This window comes from Protobothrops mucrosquamatus, unplaced genomic scaffold (genome assembly GCF_001527695.2).
Source record: "Protobothrops mucrosquamatus isolate PMUCROS unplaced genomic scaffold, P.Mucros_1.0 scaffold275, whole genome shotgun sequence".
In the NCBI taxonomy this organism is placed as follows: domain Eukaryota; kingdom Metazoa; phylum Chordata; class Lepidosauria; order Squamata; family Viperidae; genus Protobothrops; species Protobothrops mucrosquamatus.
This window is the reverse complement of record NW_015386619.1, coordinates 1,318,949-1,338,197: the sequence shown is the minus strand read 5'-3', so window position 1 is coordinate 1,338,197 and position 19,249 is coordinate 1,318,949. Positions and strand designations below refer to the sequence as shown.

General features: G+C 37.2%; 1 protein-coding gene across 1 annotated transcript in view; it reads right to left on the bottom strand.

The window, feature by feature from the left end:
- Window positions 1-203: 203 nt before the first annotated feature.
- The window catches only part of LOC107286328 (metabotropic glutamate receptor 8), a 447,549-nt gene continuing 428,503 nt past the window's right edge, over window positions 204-19,249 (bottom strand). Inside the window, exon 9 of the mRNA XM_015814679.1 lies at window positions 204-500. Coding sequence (XP_015670165.1) covers window positions 204-500 — 297 coding nt within the window. The remainder of the gene's footprint in view (window positions 501-19,249) is intronic.

Sequence of the window (19,249 nt, the reverse complement as noted above, 5' to 3'; positions counted from 1 at the left end):
CTTAAGTCAATCCTATTACTCAAAGCTAAATTATGTAACAAATAATGCACAGATATTAAATATATCAGTTCATAGACACATTTGCTTTTTTCAAACCTTCTTAACAAAATGACCAATGAATTTTGACACATGTCTGGTTCATGCATGGCAAGCCAAGATAGAAAAATATTGATTTATGAAGCATTCCTGTGAACGTACATCTATTAGGAACTGCTGCCACTCTTGACCATGGTTAAGTCTACTGATGACTTACTGTTGGTTTCAAGACTTTCACAAAGTTCCGTTTTGACCTCGCCATTTGGTCTGTCATTTCCCTTTTGGATCAGCTTGCTTTGCATTGTGGCTGCAGTGACAACAGCCTTGAAACTCCTCTTCCTTTTTTGCACATTTTGTTCTGGATGAAAAATGATAATATAAACCTTGGGGATGTAGAGCATGCCCAAAGAGACAGAAGCACTTAAACTTAAGGACACTGTAAGAGTTGTTGTCTGGATGTACATCTAGAAAAAAAATAAAAAAGAATAGGATAAGTTAAGCTTGTGAAAAAAAATTAGAAAATATTTTTCTAAATATACTAGATAGCTTTAAAATCTTTTGTATCTTAATAGAAACATAGGACTTTAAATCTGGGACAGGCAGGCAGTTGGTCCCCAACTTATAACCATAACTGGGACCACAACTTCTGTCACTAAGCAAAATGACCATTAAGTGATTCATGCTCTATTTTACAATCTTTTTGACACAGTCGTTAAGCAAATCATGCAGTCATTAGGCAAATCCAGGTTTCCCCCATTTACTTTGCTTGTTGTAAGACCCTTGGGAAGGTCAGAAATGGTGTTCACAAGACCTCAGGATCCTGAACCCATTGTGAATACGTGCCAAGGGCCCAGATTTTGATCACATAATCAGAGGATGCTTCAAAGTTTGTTTTAAGTGCAAGGACCAGTTGTAAGTTACTTTTTTCAAGAACGTTATAATTTTAAATGGTTGTTAATCGAATAGTCGTATGTCAAGGACTGCCTCTATAAGAATTAGTCAAGTGGGATAGTAGTTAATGTGACCTGTTAGAACCAGAAAGTCCCAGATTCAAATTTTTATAAAATACCTTGGCTGAGTTACTTCTTTTAATTTTTCTATATGTTATTGTGAATATGCAAAGGTAAAGAGGACAAATGTCAGATACAAAGGCCATCTTAAACTTTTGGAAGAAACAGTTTTCTTACATACAATGATAAATTGTAAAAATAAACAAATATATAATTTTCACTTTTGTAATTAAGAAACCTGACTATACATTATACTTCATGCTTTCTTTTGATATACATTAATAAAGTTATAGTATTCCCTAAATATGCAAAGTAGAAAGAAGCAGTGGCATTTATTCACAAATACTGATAGGGTGCTTTATTCTTTTTTGTGGTAAATTGTTCCTCACTAAAAAGTGCATGGGGGAATATTAATTTTGTTGTTGTTAGTTGTGGAGTCGTGTCCGACCCATTGCGACCCCATGGACAACGTTCCTCCAGGTCTTCCTGTCCTCTACCATCTGCCTTTTGGCACTGTCCATGGGGTTTTCATGGCAAAGATACTGGAGTGGGTTGCCATTTCTTTCTCGAGTGGATCACATTTTGTCAGAACTCTCTGCTATGATCTGTCCGTCTTGGGTGGCCCTGCACAGCATAGCTCATAGCGTCATTGAATTATGCAAGCCCCTTCACCACAACAAGGCAGTAATCCATGAAGGGGAATATTAATTTATCTAGGAACAATCAATGTAAAATAACTGCATTTTCATATTTGACTTGATTAACATGTCTGACAATATGGTTGGTTTGGTGTAATCTATTCACTAAACTGAAATTGTCAAGGCAATCTGCCACTAATGCACAATTAGATGAAAGTAATTTTTTGGTGCAGTGTGTTCAATATTTAGTTTGAAAAATGGCAGGATTTATTCTCTGAATTCTAGAACTAACAGAAAATTAATATCTCCCTGCTGGAATCAGGGCTATCATTTTCAAACAACATTTCTAATAGAGATATCATAGCAGACATTTTCAGAAACTATAAACATTACAAATTGGAAGTAAGAATAAGTTTCTGTGAGAAAACAATTTGGAATAAATCTTGTTTATAGCTGAGAAGTGAATTTCTCCTCACAACATATTGCCTTCACCTACTCTGAGAAATAGCAACTCTTTTGCTGACAGCACATGTTTCTTTTTGTACCTGCAGAAGAAAATAATCATTAGTGCTGCCTTGATTTGAAATGTTGCATGTACTTACTTGTGGGTGGGTGTTTTAAGACTGAGACAGCAGCATTCTTGAATAGGAGTTATTCCATAGCCATAAATTCCATCCATCACCATGTTTCTCATCCTGACTGCCATCTCATACCATACTAGACTAAAGCTTTACATCATGGATCATTGACAAGTAAACATTAAGCCATTTAACTACAACCCAGTTTTGCAATGTTTTTCCAGCAAGACATGATAAAATGCTTTCTGATAGCTAGGAATAACTTTTCAATTCTTTTCAATTCTATATGCCCATTGTTGAATTGTTGAGAACCATTTTATGTCTTTATTGATAAAACTTCCTGATGTTCATTTTCTCTGCTATTCTTAGGGTATAACTCACATTTTCACATTAACCCAGCTTATGTTATCAAATATTTTCACTAATGATGCTTTCCAAATCAAGTCTTATGACACTAGTAATTCTCTATAAATTAGGTTGTAACCTAGCATAATTTGACAAATTGGGATTTATCTGGCTCTAATAGCAGCACATTATTAATGATCTCACTTGCAAATACATACCTTTGGATGTTCAAATTGAATAATAGGGTTAATTCAATATGGATTTCCATATCCATTGGGGGAAATCATTTCTGCACACCCATAGAAATGTTCATATCATCCAAGTTGACAGTATCTGACTTAAATTTTCAAAATAATTTTTTGACTCAGTTTGAAAAGTCAGTTCAACCAAGAAATTTAACATATTTGCTTTTAAATAAATGTACTGCTACAGCCCAACTTTTTTGCATAAATGTAAAACTTATATTGTTCCATTTTTTTCTATTTCATTTAATTTATTTTTCTGTTTAACTGTTTTTAAATGTATCCTAACATTTAAACCAAATAAATAAAAAGGCACTCGTTGGGGCAAGTCAGAGCTAATTTTGTTACTGGACGTTATTATTGTATTACTCTGGATTTTCTGAATCTCTCTTTTTTTAAGGATATTCTGGAGTTATTAGTGTCTATCTGTCTACCCAGATTTCTTTCTGGTATCATTTGCTATCTAAAAAAAACACACCCTTCCCAATTTTCCAGATTACCAGGTAGCACCCCTAATGTTTTTTCAATGTCTATATCTATTTTTTTAGTTGCTCCAGTGCTATTCATTTACTACAAATCAATTTAGAAGATTCTCCATAGTTCACAATTTTCTATTCAGATATCACCCATAAATTAAGGAATTTGCATTATTTCCCTCAGTTTGCATCATTTGCATAATACTAAGTGTGTGAATACATCAGATGCAAATTATGTAGTTGATGCAAAGGATGTACTTAATGTAATACACATAGTAATGGGCACACCCTCCCCCAAATGGTTATTAAACTGAGGGTTCATTGTGTTTTATATGCATGTTAGAAAAAAAATAATCTCTGACATTATTTCTCAATCTAACACCAAGCAATTAATAATGATTTTTAATAGGGAGCACTACTTCTATTGTGTAAATATTAATGTTAGCACACGTGTCCAATAATATGAATTAATTGTATTATCATTGAAGATTTAAAGCCAAAAATATTTTTTGTACCCAATGGATACTGTCAGTTAATCTTGTCTGCAGATGCATATACTGAATGCTAATTAAACGTTGTCCATAGAGTAAATCAACCAAGACATTTGGCAGATGTGCTGCCATTCAAAATAAATTCAGATAGATTGGCAGATCCTCAAATACTGTAGAATGCATTAAAATGCACAGAAACTATCATATGGAAATTTTAACATTTACTCAGTCACTCTGGCAAGCTTTAAATTCTTAGGTTTATAATGTGTAAGTGCACCTATTTGTGCGCCTTGCACACACATACATCTGAATTATAATAACCAAAATAATGCTAAAGTAGATCTACCTGTTTCCAAAATTTCAATAACATTTTATGTAGTGTAAGCTAGAAGATGGTTGGTTGGTTTTAATCACAATTACTCAAATGAAAGTTTGCAGTTTATAGAGCTACATTTTTTAAAACCTAGACAAATTAAAAGAACAGGAATGAAGCTTTGATATTAATCATATTTGTTGGCTTGGAAATTAATGTATCTCTTTAATAGTGATGACATTTGAAGAATGAAAACCCCATACCCTGAGATGAAATCCTGGAATAAAGGACAGTGGCTCTGGACTGCACATTCTTTCAAATAAGTCACTCTTTGATTCTTCAGCTATTGACATGATAAAACTTTGGATTTAATAGGATGCATTTTATTATATTTGGTATAAAGTTGGAATTCAAATAGTTGATAGAGCAACACATTAAATGAAATGTAGTGTTCTAATACAGTAGTTTTTGTTGAACATCTTGAAGGCATAATTAAGTAGATTTCTTGTGCAAAATGATGGAAATTTAAGTAAGTAACATCTGGTTAGCTCAAGGGCTGGCAAAGTTGTACAAATACAATCAATATGTTGCAGAAATAGGATTGGCATAGTATACAATAAAATCGCTTAAATAAAAATTGCTTATTCTAGTCTTTTAGATTTTTTTTAAATATTTTCCTGAAGAACTTGTCCAATTGCCATTCATTTTTTAATATTGATAACATTCTTTATTCCAAACTCCAATGGATAAGTAGAGAGAGGAAAGCACAAAACTAAACAGAAGTAGTCCTGATGTTTATATATGGTCCTTATCCCTAGACTGATTTCTAAATTTGTAAAAATATTCAGTGTTTTTGAAAGTTGCCATTTTGAAAGTATTCTGTTGGAGTGGTCATAGGGAAAAAGTCCAAAAGCAGCTTCAAAAAAATTCTTTAAAAGTCAATCTCACAGAGTTCTTCTAACAAGACTTCCTTCTATTATGCCAAATCTGTTTATTTGTCTGGTTCTTCTGAAGCACATTTTAAAAAATTAGCATAACATTCCTTTTTATCTGAATGGAAATAGAATAAAATGTAGAGAACTGTGGCAGTGAACAATGCTTCTGACCTTTGTGTAGCGTGAAAGGATTCTTGGAGTACAATCTTGTTTATAGCTTCATTGTACAATGGCACAATGTGTTGTGTCATATGAAAAGGGTAAGAGATATACTGGACAAGATTTTAAGGTCACTTTTCTATTTTGACAGCATTTCATGGCCACTACAGGAGATTATCTATTCATAGAGGAATTTATCAGAAGACAAACTGGGGGAGTTGCTTGGTTTCAGACTTCTCAGCTTTTACAAGTGAACCAGTTTGGTGTAATGGTTAAGACACCAAGCTAAAAACCAGGCAGCCATGAGTTCTAGTCCTTCCTTTAGCATAGACTTATGATTTTGAGCTAGTCCCCCTCTCTCAATCCTAGGAAGAAGGGCTAACCAACTCCAAAAAATCTTGTCAAGAAAACATGTAGGAGCTAGCCCAGATAGTTTTCAAAAATCAACACTGACTTGAAGGCACACAAACAAAACAACCCTTCTACAATGTGGCATCACCATCCAACTTTTTCTCTGGACACTTTCATACATACTAAAAGAAACTGAGCTGCAACCACCTATCATTTTTCATTTTCTAGGAATGTCTATGGGATTTATTAGAGATGAATGCTTTGTTTTGCAATACACCATTTTTCCACTATTTATATGTCAGCTAAAAGAGAGAAATGGCCATAGTCCCTCTATCCCTATTTTTACCAAAATATAAAACTATATTTGAATCTCTTCTATTCATTTATGAAAATATGTGTAAAATGCATTCCACACTTTTTTTTATAATTGATTTCACTTTAAACATTTGCTAACAGATATGCACCTAATAAATACAAACAAAACACTGGTTATAGGTTTCTACTCCTCAATAATTTTCCTGTTCAGGAAGAGATAACTTTAATCCGCCCTTGATTCTTTGACTTTCCTTATTATGCAATTTGTTATGACATTCTACAAATAGAACTTCTCTGTCACATTTAATCTATCAAAAATGTTTCAATTGCTAAGCCTTGCTTTAGTCCATGGGCAAATCCATTGATGAATCAGGGCTGCCTCTTAAATCCGGCTGCAGCCAAATACTTCTAATTAAGAGTTTTACTTCCTTGCTTGCAAGGAGCCTCACTGAATATCTTTGCTCTGCTCTCCGCTCTAGTCTCCAAGTCTGAGGGCTTGGAAACTGTATATCATAATTTCACTGTTCCATCTGTTTCAATAGTGTTTGATCAGCCTTGGGTGATTCCTGACTTGTGTTTCCTGAGGTTGAAATTCCACTGGTTGACCTGGAACAGCTTCTTCAGAGTCAAATTCAGAGTCCTGGGATTGACAAATCTTGATGTTGGCTGGCCGCTTTACAATTAGGCTAGTTCTTTGCCAAATTTATGGTCTTCCTCTTCCAATCAATTGACAGCAAGCCAGATTGATGGCTTTATTTTTGGCTTGAAATGCAGCATCCATATTTGAAATAAAAGAGAAAACAAGTAGCAACTCTTGTCTTAGTAATGGCAAGCAAATTGGCAATCCCATGTAAATTCAATGCAGGTTTGGTTGTTCAATATACTAGGCAGTTATGAAAGTGGTATATTTATCTAAACATTATGATGAATTGTATTTTTCATGCATTCCTATTTTAGAGAAGAAAATTAAATGCTGCTTTTGACTGAATATATTTCTAAGGCTCCTATGTAATTGGGTGGGTATGCTGACATGATATTAAATACATGGCAGTGCAATTGCTGTTCTAATGGGGATGATATGTCATTATAAATAATTAACCGTTATTAGATTGAGTACTTGCAGTTCTAAAGAAGCTTTGTAAAGAATTTTTTTTTAATCCCCAGAACAAATCTTGCCTTTAAAATTAGCCACTTTCTCTTTAGCCCCAGCAGGCAGATTTTAATTCAGTTCCTTTCAGAAGAGTGAACTGATTTAGAAGAACAATCTGATTCAGAGGTTAAAAATTTCCAAATAAACACCAAATTATACTCATCTTATTCATATCTATTAGGACCATAAAAGCACATGAGTCCATGTGGGTAAACCATTCAAAATTTTCTGAACTGATTTGGGCCCATTCGGTTCAATTTCTTGTATCCATTTCACACTTGCAATTGGTCCAGTTTGATTTGAACTGCTGAAAGTGCCAGGGAAATTTAGCACATCCAAATATTGTGCCTATATAACTTGCTACAGCAGTACACAAATATTTTACACTACAGAAAACTAGATTTCTACTGTGATTTTGCTTTAATAATAAACAAAGATTAAAACATAGTTCTCAATTATACATTCCATTTCAGATGTTGGGTGGAGCTCCTGTGAGGTTGTCTATCAAGACAACAAAAATGTGGAATGAAGACCAGATTGCCAGATAATACATAATTAGAATCATTTTAGAATCCTTGGTTCCTTCTGAGTTTTGTGTTTATTAAAGCAAAGTTCCACAACCTTTCTGTGTTTGTGGACTGGCGGGAGGGGGGGGGAGGAATGGTTCCATGCAAGTGGCCAGGAAGCATATATGAGCAGTTCCATTTGTGTGAGCGGCCGGCATGCATCCCCACTGCTTGTGTAAATGGGACATGTGTGCTGGAATTGGGTATGTCTAGTTTAATGAAGAGATTGACTAGGGGTGACATGATAGTAGCGTTCCAATATCTTAGCACTTGCCACAAAGAAGAGCGAGTCAAGTCATGGATGGAAACTAATCAAGGAGAGAAGCAACCTAGAACTAATAAATTTCCTGACAGAACAATTAATCACTGGAACAACTTGCCTCCTGAAGTTGTGAATGTTCCAACACTGGAAGTTTTTAAGAAGAGATTGGACAAAACTTTGTCTGAAATGGTATAGGTTTCCTGCCTGAGCAGGCAGTTGAACTAGAAGACCCCCAAGGTCCCTTCCAACTCTGTTATTCTATTCTACTGAGTGAGTGACCATACTCGACTATTGGCTTAAACTAACTTCCCCCCCGCCCTTGGCCTTGCCCCATTAACTCTATGTGAAGATTTTCATTCTACACAGAAATAGGCACTAAAATCTTGTCTTTGGGCTTCTCTCCAGGTTTTCTGTTCAGCAAGGGATATGATTAGGCCAAAGAACTCTTTAAATATCATGTAGCAGATACAAAGCATCAACTGGATCTAGCCAGATCCCAACCTTTACTACCGGTTAATCCAACAAGTACTCTGCCTTCCTATGGCATACTTAACAAAACCCAATATACCTAAACACCAGGAACATTTTACTCTGGTACAATCTGAGGGGAGTTGATGATAAAACCCTTCTGATGACTGAAAAATGTTGACATGGTTCACCAATGGAGTGAGGGAGGAAAAGACAGACAGACAGACAGACAGACAGACAGACAGACAGACAGACAGACAGACAGACAGACAGACAAAAGTAACAAGTTCAAGGAAAGAAAAGTAATAATTAAAAACACCTTTGCCAGGATTTGAATCATAATGCTTCTATTGTATATACAGTACAAGGAAAGAGTTGAGTCATTGTGCTATTACAGCATTCATGATGAAATGAAATTTTACAAACAGTTACAGAAGATAGTAAATATTGAGTCAATTCAAGAAGCATTTCCTCACTGTAGAGTGAACCCACAGCAAACTGCACAATATCATTCCAGTCCAGATACAAGGGCCTGAGGTGTGAAACCAGAAATGGCACTTTAGAAGTAGACTAGAAAAACATGCACTTTGCTGGTGAATGGACAAGTAATAGAGGGTGACATTATTGACTTCTGGACTCCAGAAATGAATTGGTCTCTGTTTTGACATTGGAATAACTGGGAATAACTGGGAAGTACAAAAAACTCTCAATTAAACAGTTATGAGATAGGATATTTTGGATACATATAATGTAAGGTATGCATATCTTGCTGGCAACATCCAATCTGATTGAAAACAAAATAATGCACTGTAATATAAAACATTTTAAAACAGATGAATCAGGGAGCAATGTATGTTTAAATTTTAAAAAAGAATTTTAATTGCTCACTTATGACTTTTACTTCTCAGCTGCATAGCAATATTTACTTATTCAGGCAGTCCTTGTTTAGCAACCACAAAGTCGTTAAGCAAAGCAGTGGTTCATAGAAACCACAACTGTACTTATGATCTTATTTCAGCTTTCCTTTGCTTCACGGACCTGCAAGTGTCATACAAGGATTGATGGTAAATTTACTTTTTCACCTATATAACTCAAGACAAATCTGTTCACATATACAGTATGTAATGTCTTTCTTCAGTATACTTTCAGAAGTGTTGTTCCTGTGATTAATAATTTAAATTTAATATTGGTGACATTAAATCAATGACACTACAGAATGAGAAATTCTGACAGTATTAATTTACTAACACCATATCATATTCTAGTCTCCTGTTCATAAAATGCTAAACATAAAGAAAATGAGACAGTCACATTATGGAGTATAAAATGTGTTCAAGTTCTTATTGAGAAGTGGTAGCAAATGATAGTTTGGTACACTTAGTTACAAATGTTAAATCTGCTGGATCAGGTTTAACATATATTTTATTTATTTATGATTATTGAGAAAATAGAAATGAGGTAGTATTAATAAGAATTTAGGGAAACTGTGCCTGGTAACAAAAATGGCATATATTCTTCTATACTTTCAATTTGTATTTCAGTGATAATAATGTTCTCGGATATGGATAAAAGAAACTTCTGTGATAAATTTCCGAGTTTGTCTCATAACTGGGAATTGTCATTGGGAATTTACTGTAATATGCTAACTTTTGTTTAAACTCAAGTCACTTTGCAGAAGATTGCAGTTATAAACATGTTTCAGTATACTGAACTGTGATTTGACTATTATTTAGAATACTTTTACACTGACAATTAAGAAATGTCACAATAATTGTAATGTAAAACATTAAGATAATAGTGGCAATGAAACAGCACTTGAAAAAGCTAACTTACAACAATGGGTTTGGATTCTCTTCCTGAAAACTGAAAAGAACAGGGCAAAATTAAGCTCCAAAATGGAATGCATTTCATAGATCCCTCACCCACCCAACCATGTGTGGTCTTTGAATGGGTCCCTGTGGCAGTGCATGGCATTGTCAGCACAATACTGATAATGATAATGCTGTGCAAATACCTAAAAAGGATATTGTTTTGCCTCCTTGCTTCAGAGTTACTTTGGGGGCATGGGCTAGAAATGCCCCAGCTCCATTTCACGGTCCATCTCAATGGAGATCAGTTTGAAGACAATGGATAAAAGAAAACGGAGGCTTGTTCAATTCACCTGATATTGGCTGAAACCATCCAAAAGGCAAACTAGAATGGTGTCAAAGTGAAACACAGTTCTGTTTTTTTTCTCTTTCCCAGGTCATTTGTTGATTCACAGAGCAGCACTAAAGTTGACAGGGCTGGGCATTAGCATCAACTGACTGCTATCAGTGCTCAGGTATAGTTTAATTGAAGCAGAGGAAGGTTAAGCTTCAAGTGCACCTTATGAGCTCCGAGCCATTCCAAACTAAAACATTTTCACCATAGATGGGCTATGACAAACTAGAGGAAACACATGATGGGCTTAGGTATATTTAGGATGCTTTGGAAATTAAGCATAGAATATTATTTAGAACTCACTCTTTGGGAAACACTCCCAAAAACTATTTTCATATTCCCTAGGTGGGGATTGCTGCAAGGGAATAGATCTCAGAATGGCCTCTCATAGATGTTAAGAACCCATCAGGTTCATAGCAAAACAGATGAGCTTGCAAATATTTAGGCCATTCAGTGCTTTAAAAATTAAGGCTAGCATCTGAAGTGGTGTCATGAAAAACGTAGACAAAAATGGAGATTATTCAATATTAAAATTATAAACTCATTGCATAATGTACTGAGCAAGAGCCTAGTTATGCAATTTTATAGTAGTTAATGCCTCTGTATGCGGTTAAGGAAATCTCTTAATAAGGAAAAACACAAGTTACTTAGACAATATGCAAATACAATGTAGATAACTCAGTTCAGCTGCATGCCAAAGATTATAGCTAGTATATACTATCTATTTGTGCAACAGGATCCTTGCCGCTTCCATTTTCTGCAACTCCATATCTAATACATGATATAATTTTCAATTTTTTAAGAAAATGTTTTCCTAGCCAGGATTTAATTCCAAATTTCAACATACTTTGCATTTTTGAAAAGAAATATCGGTTTTTCGTTCTCATTCAGTCTATTACAAATGGTAGGAACTGTTCAAAGTAAGTTGTATTGAGCAAATTAGAACTGAATGTCATTACTATATTAGTAGCCCTTAACTCCAAAGCTCTGGAGCATTTTCCCTAGCAATTTCATGGAAAGATGGGAAACAAAAGACATCATAGGCCAAAATTGTCTTCCAGCATATCATTTGTTCCTTGCATTATTGATTTATGATATTTTAGTTCCTTTACTAAACATGGAAATATAACTATAAAGGGGGAAAAATAAAACATGGAAATATAAATATAAAGGGGGAAAAATAAAACATTACCAGGTGCATAAAAACAGTTCATTATCAACATATACTGTAGAAAATAGTTTAAAATACAACATTAAACCTTCATATGCATATGAAGAATATTTCCATTACATAGATAGAAGACAAATTCATAGACAGACATGAACATGTATAATTAATCTAACATTTTTAGTCTTTTCATCAAGATGGAACAAATTCATTTCCCATAGTCCATGCTTAATACATTTAAAATTATTTATATATTGTTGAATTCCAACATGTTGGTATATAAGTCAGCATTACATCAACATCTTTGAAATCCATTTCCATTCAAGAAACTATAGTAATGAATATTTGTATATTAAACCAAACTGGGACACAACCAAATACTGTCAACACTGTAACAATGGATGTTTCTGCTCTGACAACTGATGGAAATTTTTACTTTGCTTTTAACTTGCTTTTTCTTCTGTTTAGGGATCAGGAAATGAATGGGGGAATGGGGTGAATGCTTGAGCTCAGCTAGCCATAATAATAATGCAGCTCCATGGGAACTCAAGGACACAAACCGATAATGTTTTGGTGGGCTGAGGAGCTGAGGAGAGAGCCCATGCTCCAGGCTAATTGGAGAATGTTAATTATGACTGCTTAGTGGGGATGGGACTTGCAACTTGTTACTTTGTATCTGGGGGAAGGGAATCTAGTTTTGGGTTCAACTATGTAGTGCCGATACTTTGTTTCCTGAATAAAATGTTCTTTAAGGAAGAATTCTTGCCTTGAAATTCTTTAAGGGGTTTCATCTATCAGAACCATGACACATACAGTTGCAAGGTCAGATTGTATGTTTCAATTAATCCCTAATGAACAAAAGCCAATGCAACCTCTACATGTATACGGTTCAAAACAGCATTTTCCTTTCAGAATCCTGGACTTTTCCTTCTAACAACAAGAACATCTCACAAGTGTGAAAACCATTGTATCAAAGAGTAGGTCTCCTATACACTCCAATAGAGACATGTAATCTTGTGGATGTACATAGCTTGAGCCAGTCTTAAACTAGCCTAAACTAAGTTATGACAAATGACTCAATCCTAAATCTGCTACCTTGAGAACACTGATTCATCCTGAACAGAATATCTAATAAAAATGAGGTCAAATATTAATTGGGACAGATCAATGTTTGCTATAGCAGAGCTATACTTACAGTATAAGCCATTTTTGATTACTCAGCACTATGTACACAAAAGAGGTATCATCCCGCCAAATATAACACCAACAAGAAGACTGTTGATGGGTAGATGTGAATCACCTCTCCCCTTCTCTCAACCAGCTCTCTGTGACTTTATATTTTTGTATTTAAATACAAACCTTGTAATAACTGATCAGCTGGAGACTCTCTTGGATTAAATGATTTTCCACATAAAGTTTAACCAGGGCGTCAATATCTAGTTTTGTAATTGAAACTGCTCAGTCAGTCTGCTAGATAAATTTTTCAAAGCCCAAATATTGCTTTGTGACTTCTTTGCTATTAACCTTAGAAAGTCCCAATTCTAAGAATTTGCTTGGGTCTGTATTGGTCCCAATAGCTGCAAGCAAAATGTTATGATTGCATACCTTGTTTATAAAGAGGTGATGTGCATTAGATTAGATGGACTTTGACAGTTGAAAAGGCATCTGGGAATGAATGAATGAATTAATTAATTAATGGTTAGTAAAGGTACAGGAGATAGCAAACAATATTATCAGGTGCTCAAAAACCTTGTGAAAACACTGGAATATCTGGTACTATTTAATTTAAAAAAGATGCAACTGAGTGGGTATATGATCTTCTATATAAAACTAGACATGGAGAAAATGGTAGAAAAAGTCTTATGCAAGATACCAAGGCCAAGAATTATGCAGGTAAAGTGACTGGAAAGAGATTTAGGAGAGGAAAAGTAAGGAAGCATTACCATAAGGTGTACTAATGGCTACTAACTTGCAGAGTTTTTAAAAAGAGAATCGATACATTCCTTGGGGGGAAACCCATCAAGGTCCATCATTTCTGAGTTGGGGATAGCATGTCTACAAACAGCAACAGCAAGGGGGAAATGTTTCCACTTCCTCTTTATGATCATCCCCAAAGTATCTTATTGGCTGTTATGAAAAATAAAATACTGGACTTAGATGACCCCTTGCCTGACTTAAGATGATTATGTTTTATGTTCTTATGGTTTGAACTTAAAAAATCCTCAGAAACCCTTAGGGTAAAAGAGCTAACAATCAGGGCAGATCAGGCGTGAAAAAATACAGCCTTTTAAAAAAGATGCAGGGCAGAATCCCATTAAAAGAAATGTGTTGTCAAGATTTAAGTACTGCTCTTATAAATTAGATGCAACAGCACAATGAAATCAAAAAATGCTTCTTACTGGGTGGAATAAAAGCACTATAAATAAAGAAATAAGTAAATAAATAAGCAAGGAAAATTATTCAACAGCTACTGATTGTCGTCCATTAAAAACAAAACTGCTAATGTCCTCTGCTTCTTTTCACTACTTCAAAGAGAACATTATGTTCTCCAATGAAAATGTGGCAATTGACATACCATAGAAATTAATGTTGTCATTAATGGTTTGATATATGGTACCATTAAAAAAGTAGAGATGCAAATACTCTCTTCATTCATATCATTTACTCAAACGTACGTATCTTTAAAATATAAGATATAGTCTAAAAATAAAATGTCCATGACCTACGAAACATGAGCCTGGCAGTATTCTAGAAGGTTTTGAAAATTATGCAGTATTTATTTTGGCATTAGTGTTGTAATTCACATTATTCTAATACCTCTTCTACTTTACCATTCCGTAGGCTTTAAAATTCTAAAATGTATGTAGAATGTATCCATTAGTTTTACAGAAATCAAGGCTCAAATACCAGCAACAAGGTTAGCAACAATTTGTGAATATAAAAGTAAGAAAGGGATGAGTACAGGAGTCTTCAGGACAAGTGGTGTCCAAAAAAAGCATAATGAAGACAGGCATGATAAGCTTTTTGAGAGGCTGGAGTTTTGGTGGAGCAATGGAGAGGTGGAGAAGCAGAAAGGCCAAGAGCTTGAAGAGTGGAGAGATCAGAAAGGGACAGCTGGAAGGTGAGGGAGGAGAGGAAGTGGATGATTTATGACTGTGTGGCTTCCCTTTGGACTTTCCTGGACTCCCCTTGGATTCCCCTGGATCTCAATGAACTGTCGTCTGGGTGCCGTAATCAGTTGGAGCTAAGCCCTGGCCTGAGAACCCAAGAGCCAGCAGCTGCAGCTCTGAAAGATGGTGTGGATTTTATGATGGAGAAGGATCTGACAGAAGAAGAAAAAAGCTTCCCTGGCCTTCCCTCAGCAGCTGGGTCTACTCATGTGGATGCTAATGCTGTGGCAGGCTGCCATTGGGATTTTCTGATGCTTAACTGGCTAGTGGGAGCTCGAAACTGTTTGAATTTCAGGAGACACCATAGGACTGCACAGCTGCAACAATATTTAGTGCAGCACAACATGCCTTTTGGATGGAAAGGGGAAAGTTGGGTGAGAGTCAGGTGAGTGTATTGGTCCCTCTCCCCTGGGTGAGAGCTGGGGAGGGAGGAGTGGCTCCCTGCTTGGTGGGTCAGAGCGATTAGGTAGGATGCTGTTTGTGCATTGAGTGCACTTATTGTAAGTATGTTGGGAGATACGGGGTCAATGAGGAAGGGGTGGTATGAGTTTGAGGGCACTGGGAGCAAGTGCTATAGTGCCTATTGGGCTCACCTTGCCCCTGTTTATCAGTTGGAGGAGGTTCCCCTTTTTTAAGGAAGAGTGTGAGAGATGGGGGATGGAATGGTTTGTAGGGAAGGCAGAAGAGGATAGTGTATTTTAGTGGTCTCTGGTAATGGGAGATATGGGAAGCAAGGGGGGGACTTAGTACTTAGTGCCAGTTTTGTGTTCTGCCCCCTTGTACTCCCCTCATTTACCTGATTAGCAGATCTGTGGTGGCTCTGGTCTTAAGATGCTGCTTTTAAATGTCAGATCAGCCTGCAATAAGGCTAGCCTTATTGCTGATTTGATCCTTGAAGAGAAGGCTGATCTGGCTTGTATAACTGAGACCTGAATGGGCTCAGAGGGAGCAGTTCCCCTCTTAGAAATGTGCCCTGTAGGTTATCGAGAATGGCACCAGCTTACACTTCAGGGCCAGGGATTGGGTGTGGCTGTTGTTATCAGAGAATCTCTGGCAGCCTCCATGGATACGGCTCCACAAGTGCCTGGCTGTGAGACCCTTTTCCTTAGCTTGGGCTGCTGTACCAACCTCCCTGCTGTGTGGCAGCTTCCCTACCCAGTTCCTGGACCTCACTGCAGGGCTGTCAGTAGAGTTCCCCAGGCTTATAATTCTGGGAGACTTCAATCTGCCATTCCTGACAGTGGGGTTGGAGGTAGCCTGGGACTTCATGGAAACCATGACGTCCATGGGCCTCTCCTAAGTTATCCATGGCCCAACTAGGAATAGTGATCACACACCCAATTTGGTGTTCTTGTCGGAGCAATGCCTATGTAACCTATAATTGGTGGACTTGTCTTTGGACTCTCTGTCATGGTCAGATAACAGTCTGGTGGTAATGAGTTTCTCGAGAGCTGTACCTATTAGATTGGTCCACCCCAGCAACTAATGGACCCAGATGGGTTCTAGAAAGAACTGGGAGTTATAACTGCAGATCTGCTGTGCAGTCCAGCCAAGCTGTTAGTCACTATTTGAAATAGGAAGGACTGACGCTCTGAATAGGATTGCCCCCATGCGACCTTTCCTCACCCATCTCTCTGCCCTCTGTGTTATACAGAGGAACTGAGAGGGATGAAATGGATGGAGAGACATCTAGAGCACTGCTGGCAGAAGACAAGGGATGAACTTGATCGAACACGGTTAAGAATTGCTATTAAGGCCTATTTGATGGCAATTTGAGCGGCAAAATGTAAATACTTCATACTAATTGCATCTGCAGATAATCAACCAGTGACCCTCTTAAAGGTGATCTGTCTACTCCTGAGGAAGGAGATTGAGGTCCACCTGAAGGAGCGCTCTGAGGAATTTGCAGATTTTCTGAAAGACAAAATCACTCAACTTCATTTCCAGTTTGATGCCAACATGGTTGTTGGTCTGGTGGAGGCCTCTGAGGCAGGTTATCTGGGAACAGTTTAACCCTGTTGCTCCTGAAGAAGTGAACAGGATCTTAGGGAGTATATGCGCAAGCATCTGTATTTCAGACCCATGTCCCTCCTGACTGGTGAAAGCTTCCCAGAGGTGACAGGTGGGTGGACTCTGGTGGTGATTAATGCTTCTCTACAGGATGGGGTAGTGCCCCAGAACTTTAAGGAGGCTGGATTCCACTCTGTTGGATAATTTGTGACCTGTCTCCAATCTTTCCTTTTTGGGGAAGGCTGTTGAGAAGTGATTGTGTGTCAGCTCCAGAGGTTTCTGGATGAAACAGATTATCTAGACCCTACCAGTCAGGATTCAGGCCTGGATATGGGACAGAAACAGCATTGGCTGCACTTTTTGATAATCTCTGGTGGGAGCAGGATGGGGGTTGTGCATCCATTCTTACTCTATTTGACCTCTCGGTGTCTTTCAATACCATTGAACATGGTATCCTTCTGGAGTGACTTCGGGGGTTGGGAGTGGGGGGCCTTGTGATATCCTGGTTCACTTCCTTCCTCTGTGGCCACTCTCAGTTGGTGTTAATAGGAAGTGAGAAATGCCGCCCTCGCTCACTGCTTTGTGGGGTCCCACAAGATTTGGTACTCTCTCCATTCCTATTTAACCATTGGCTGAGATTGTCCATCACTATGGACTGAGATATCATCAATATGCTGATGATACTTAGCTGTATGTCTCAGCCCATAGTGACTTAAGTGATACCATGACCTCCCTCTTACAGTGCCTGAAGGCTGTTAGGAGCTGGATGGGGAGCAATGGGTTGAAACTGAACCCTGGCAAGAGCGAGTGACTCTGAGTTGGGGTTCTTTGGCCCATGTAGAATTGCTACCTTTGGTCTTGGATGGGGTGGCACTGCCCCAAACAGACCCTGTGTGTACTCTGGAGGTATTCCTAAACTCACAAGTCCTGCTCAAAGAGCAGGTAGCAGTCATGGCCAGGAGGGTCTTTGCACAACTGCGGATTGTGCATCAGTTATGCCCTTTTCTGGACCAACAATCCCTACTCACAGTCATACCTTAGTCACCTCCCGTCTTGACTATTGTAACATGCTGTACATGGGGCTGCCCCTGAAGAGCATCCAGAAGCTCCAGTTGGTGCAAAATGCAGCAGCCTGTCTGGTTTTAGTGCAGACCTCGGTGTGCACATGTGTTACCTCTCCTGTGGGACTGTCTCTTGCCAGTCACATCTACCTGACCCACTAGAGCAGGGAGGCAAGGAATGTTGTGGGTCTTGTCTCCTAAGGAATACATTTGGCAGGACCCAGAAGATTGGCCTTCTCGGTGGTGGTTCCCTCTCTGGGACATCATTCCCCTAGAGATTAGACTGGCCGCCACTGTAACACTCTTTCAGAAGGCACTGAAGACCTGGTTCTGCCAGTGGGCCTGGGGAACCCAGAGCGGGATAGAGCCCATTAAATGGCTAGTTTGAATGTGTGTTGTCACTGAGGTAGGGGGTGGGGGTTATTATTTTATTATTTTTCTTCTTGTTATTTTTTCTTCTTTGTATAGGGTGTTTTTATATCTGTGTAAGCTGCCTTGAGTTGCCATGTGCGAGTAGGCAGCAATATAAATTTTCTAAATAAATAAGTAGATTCATCTATATAAAAAGCCACCTAATTCCATAACAATGATGTAAAATTAGAAATTATTACATACACGTAAATTTACAAGTCACTGTTATTGGATTCAATGTATGTGTTTTATTTATTTACATTAATTATGACCATCTACTCTAGAAGACATTAGATGAGCAATCTGCATTATCAAAAGGAAGAAAGATGATAATTAGCAAGCGGGATTCAACCCAAGGAGTCATTGTTTTTTAACAGCAACATATTGCTATGCAAGCAGATACACATTTTCTTAATGTCCTGGAAGAAAATCAAATACATACATATCGTCTCCTCCACACTTGCTCTTTTAAGTGTCTTACTTTACAATGTTTCTTTTCATCTTAAAGAAATAAAGGGAACTCCATTTGCAGATTTACATATTCAACAGATAATTCATTATATTCAGCAAAAGCACCTGGGATGCATGGCCTCCTTCTAAGAAGCTTCCAAAGAAGATAAGGCTTTTGTTTTGTTTATCATATTCTACTGGGGCAAAAGAGGAAAGCAGAAAGAAGTAGGTTATGTTGGTACCCAAATGGAAATACAAATTGTTTGGAGGTACAGTTTATAATTCATTGTGGAATGTAATATTCTTTACAATGTGAATGCATCAAATCTCATCTCAAATAGTAATTTTTACATTCTGTTGTATGTAAGATTCTCTAGTGTTTATAAAGGAATTAATATTCCAATGATACCATGTTTCAAATATAAGGTAATATTTTCCAAAA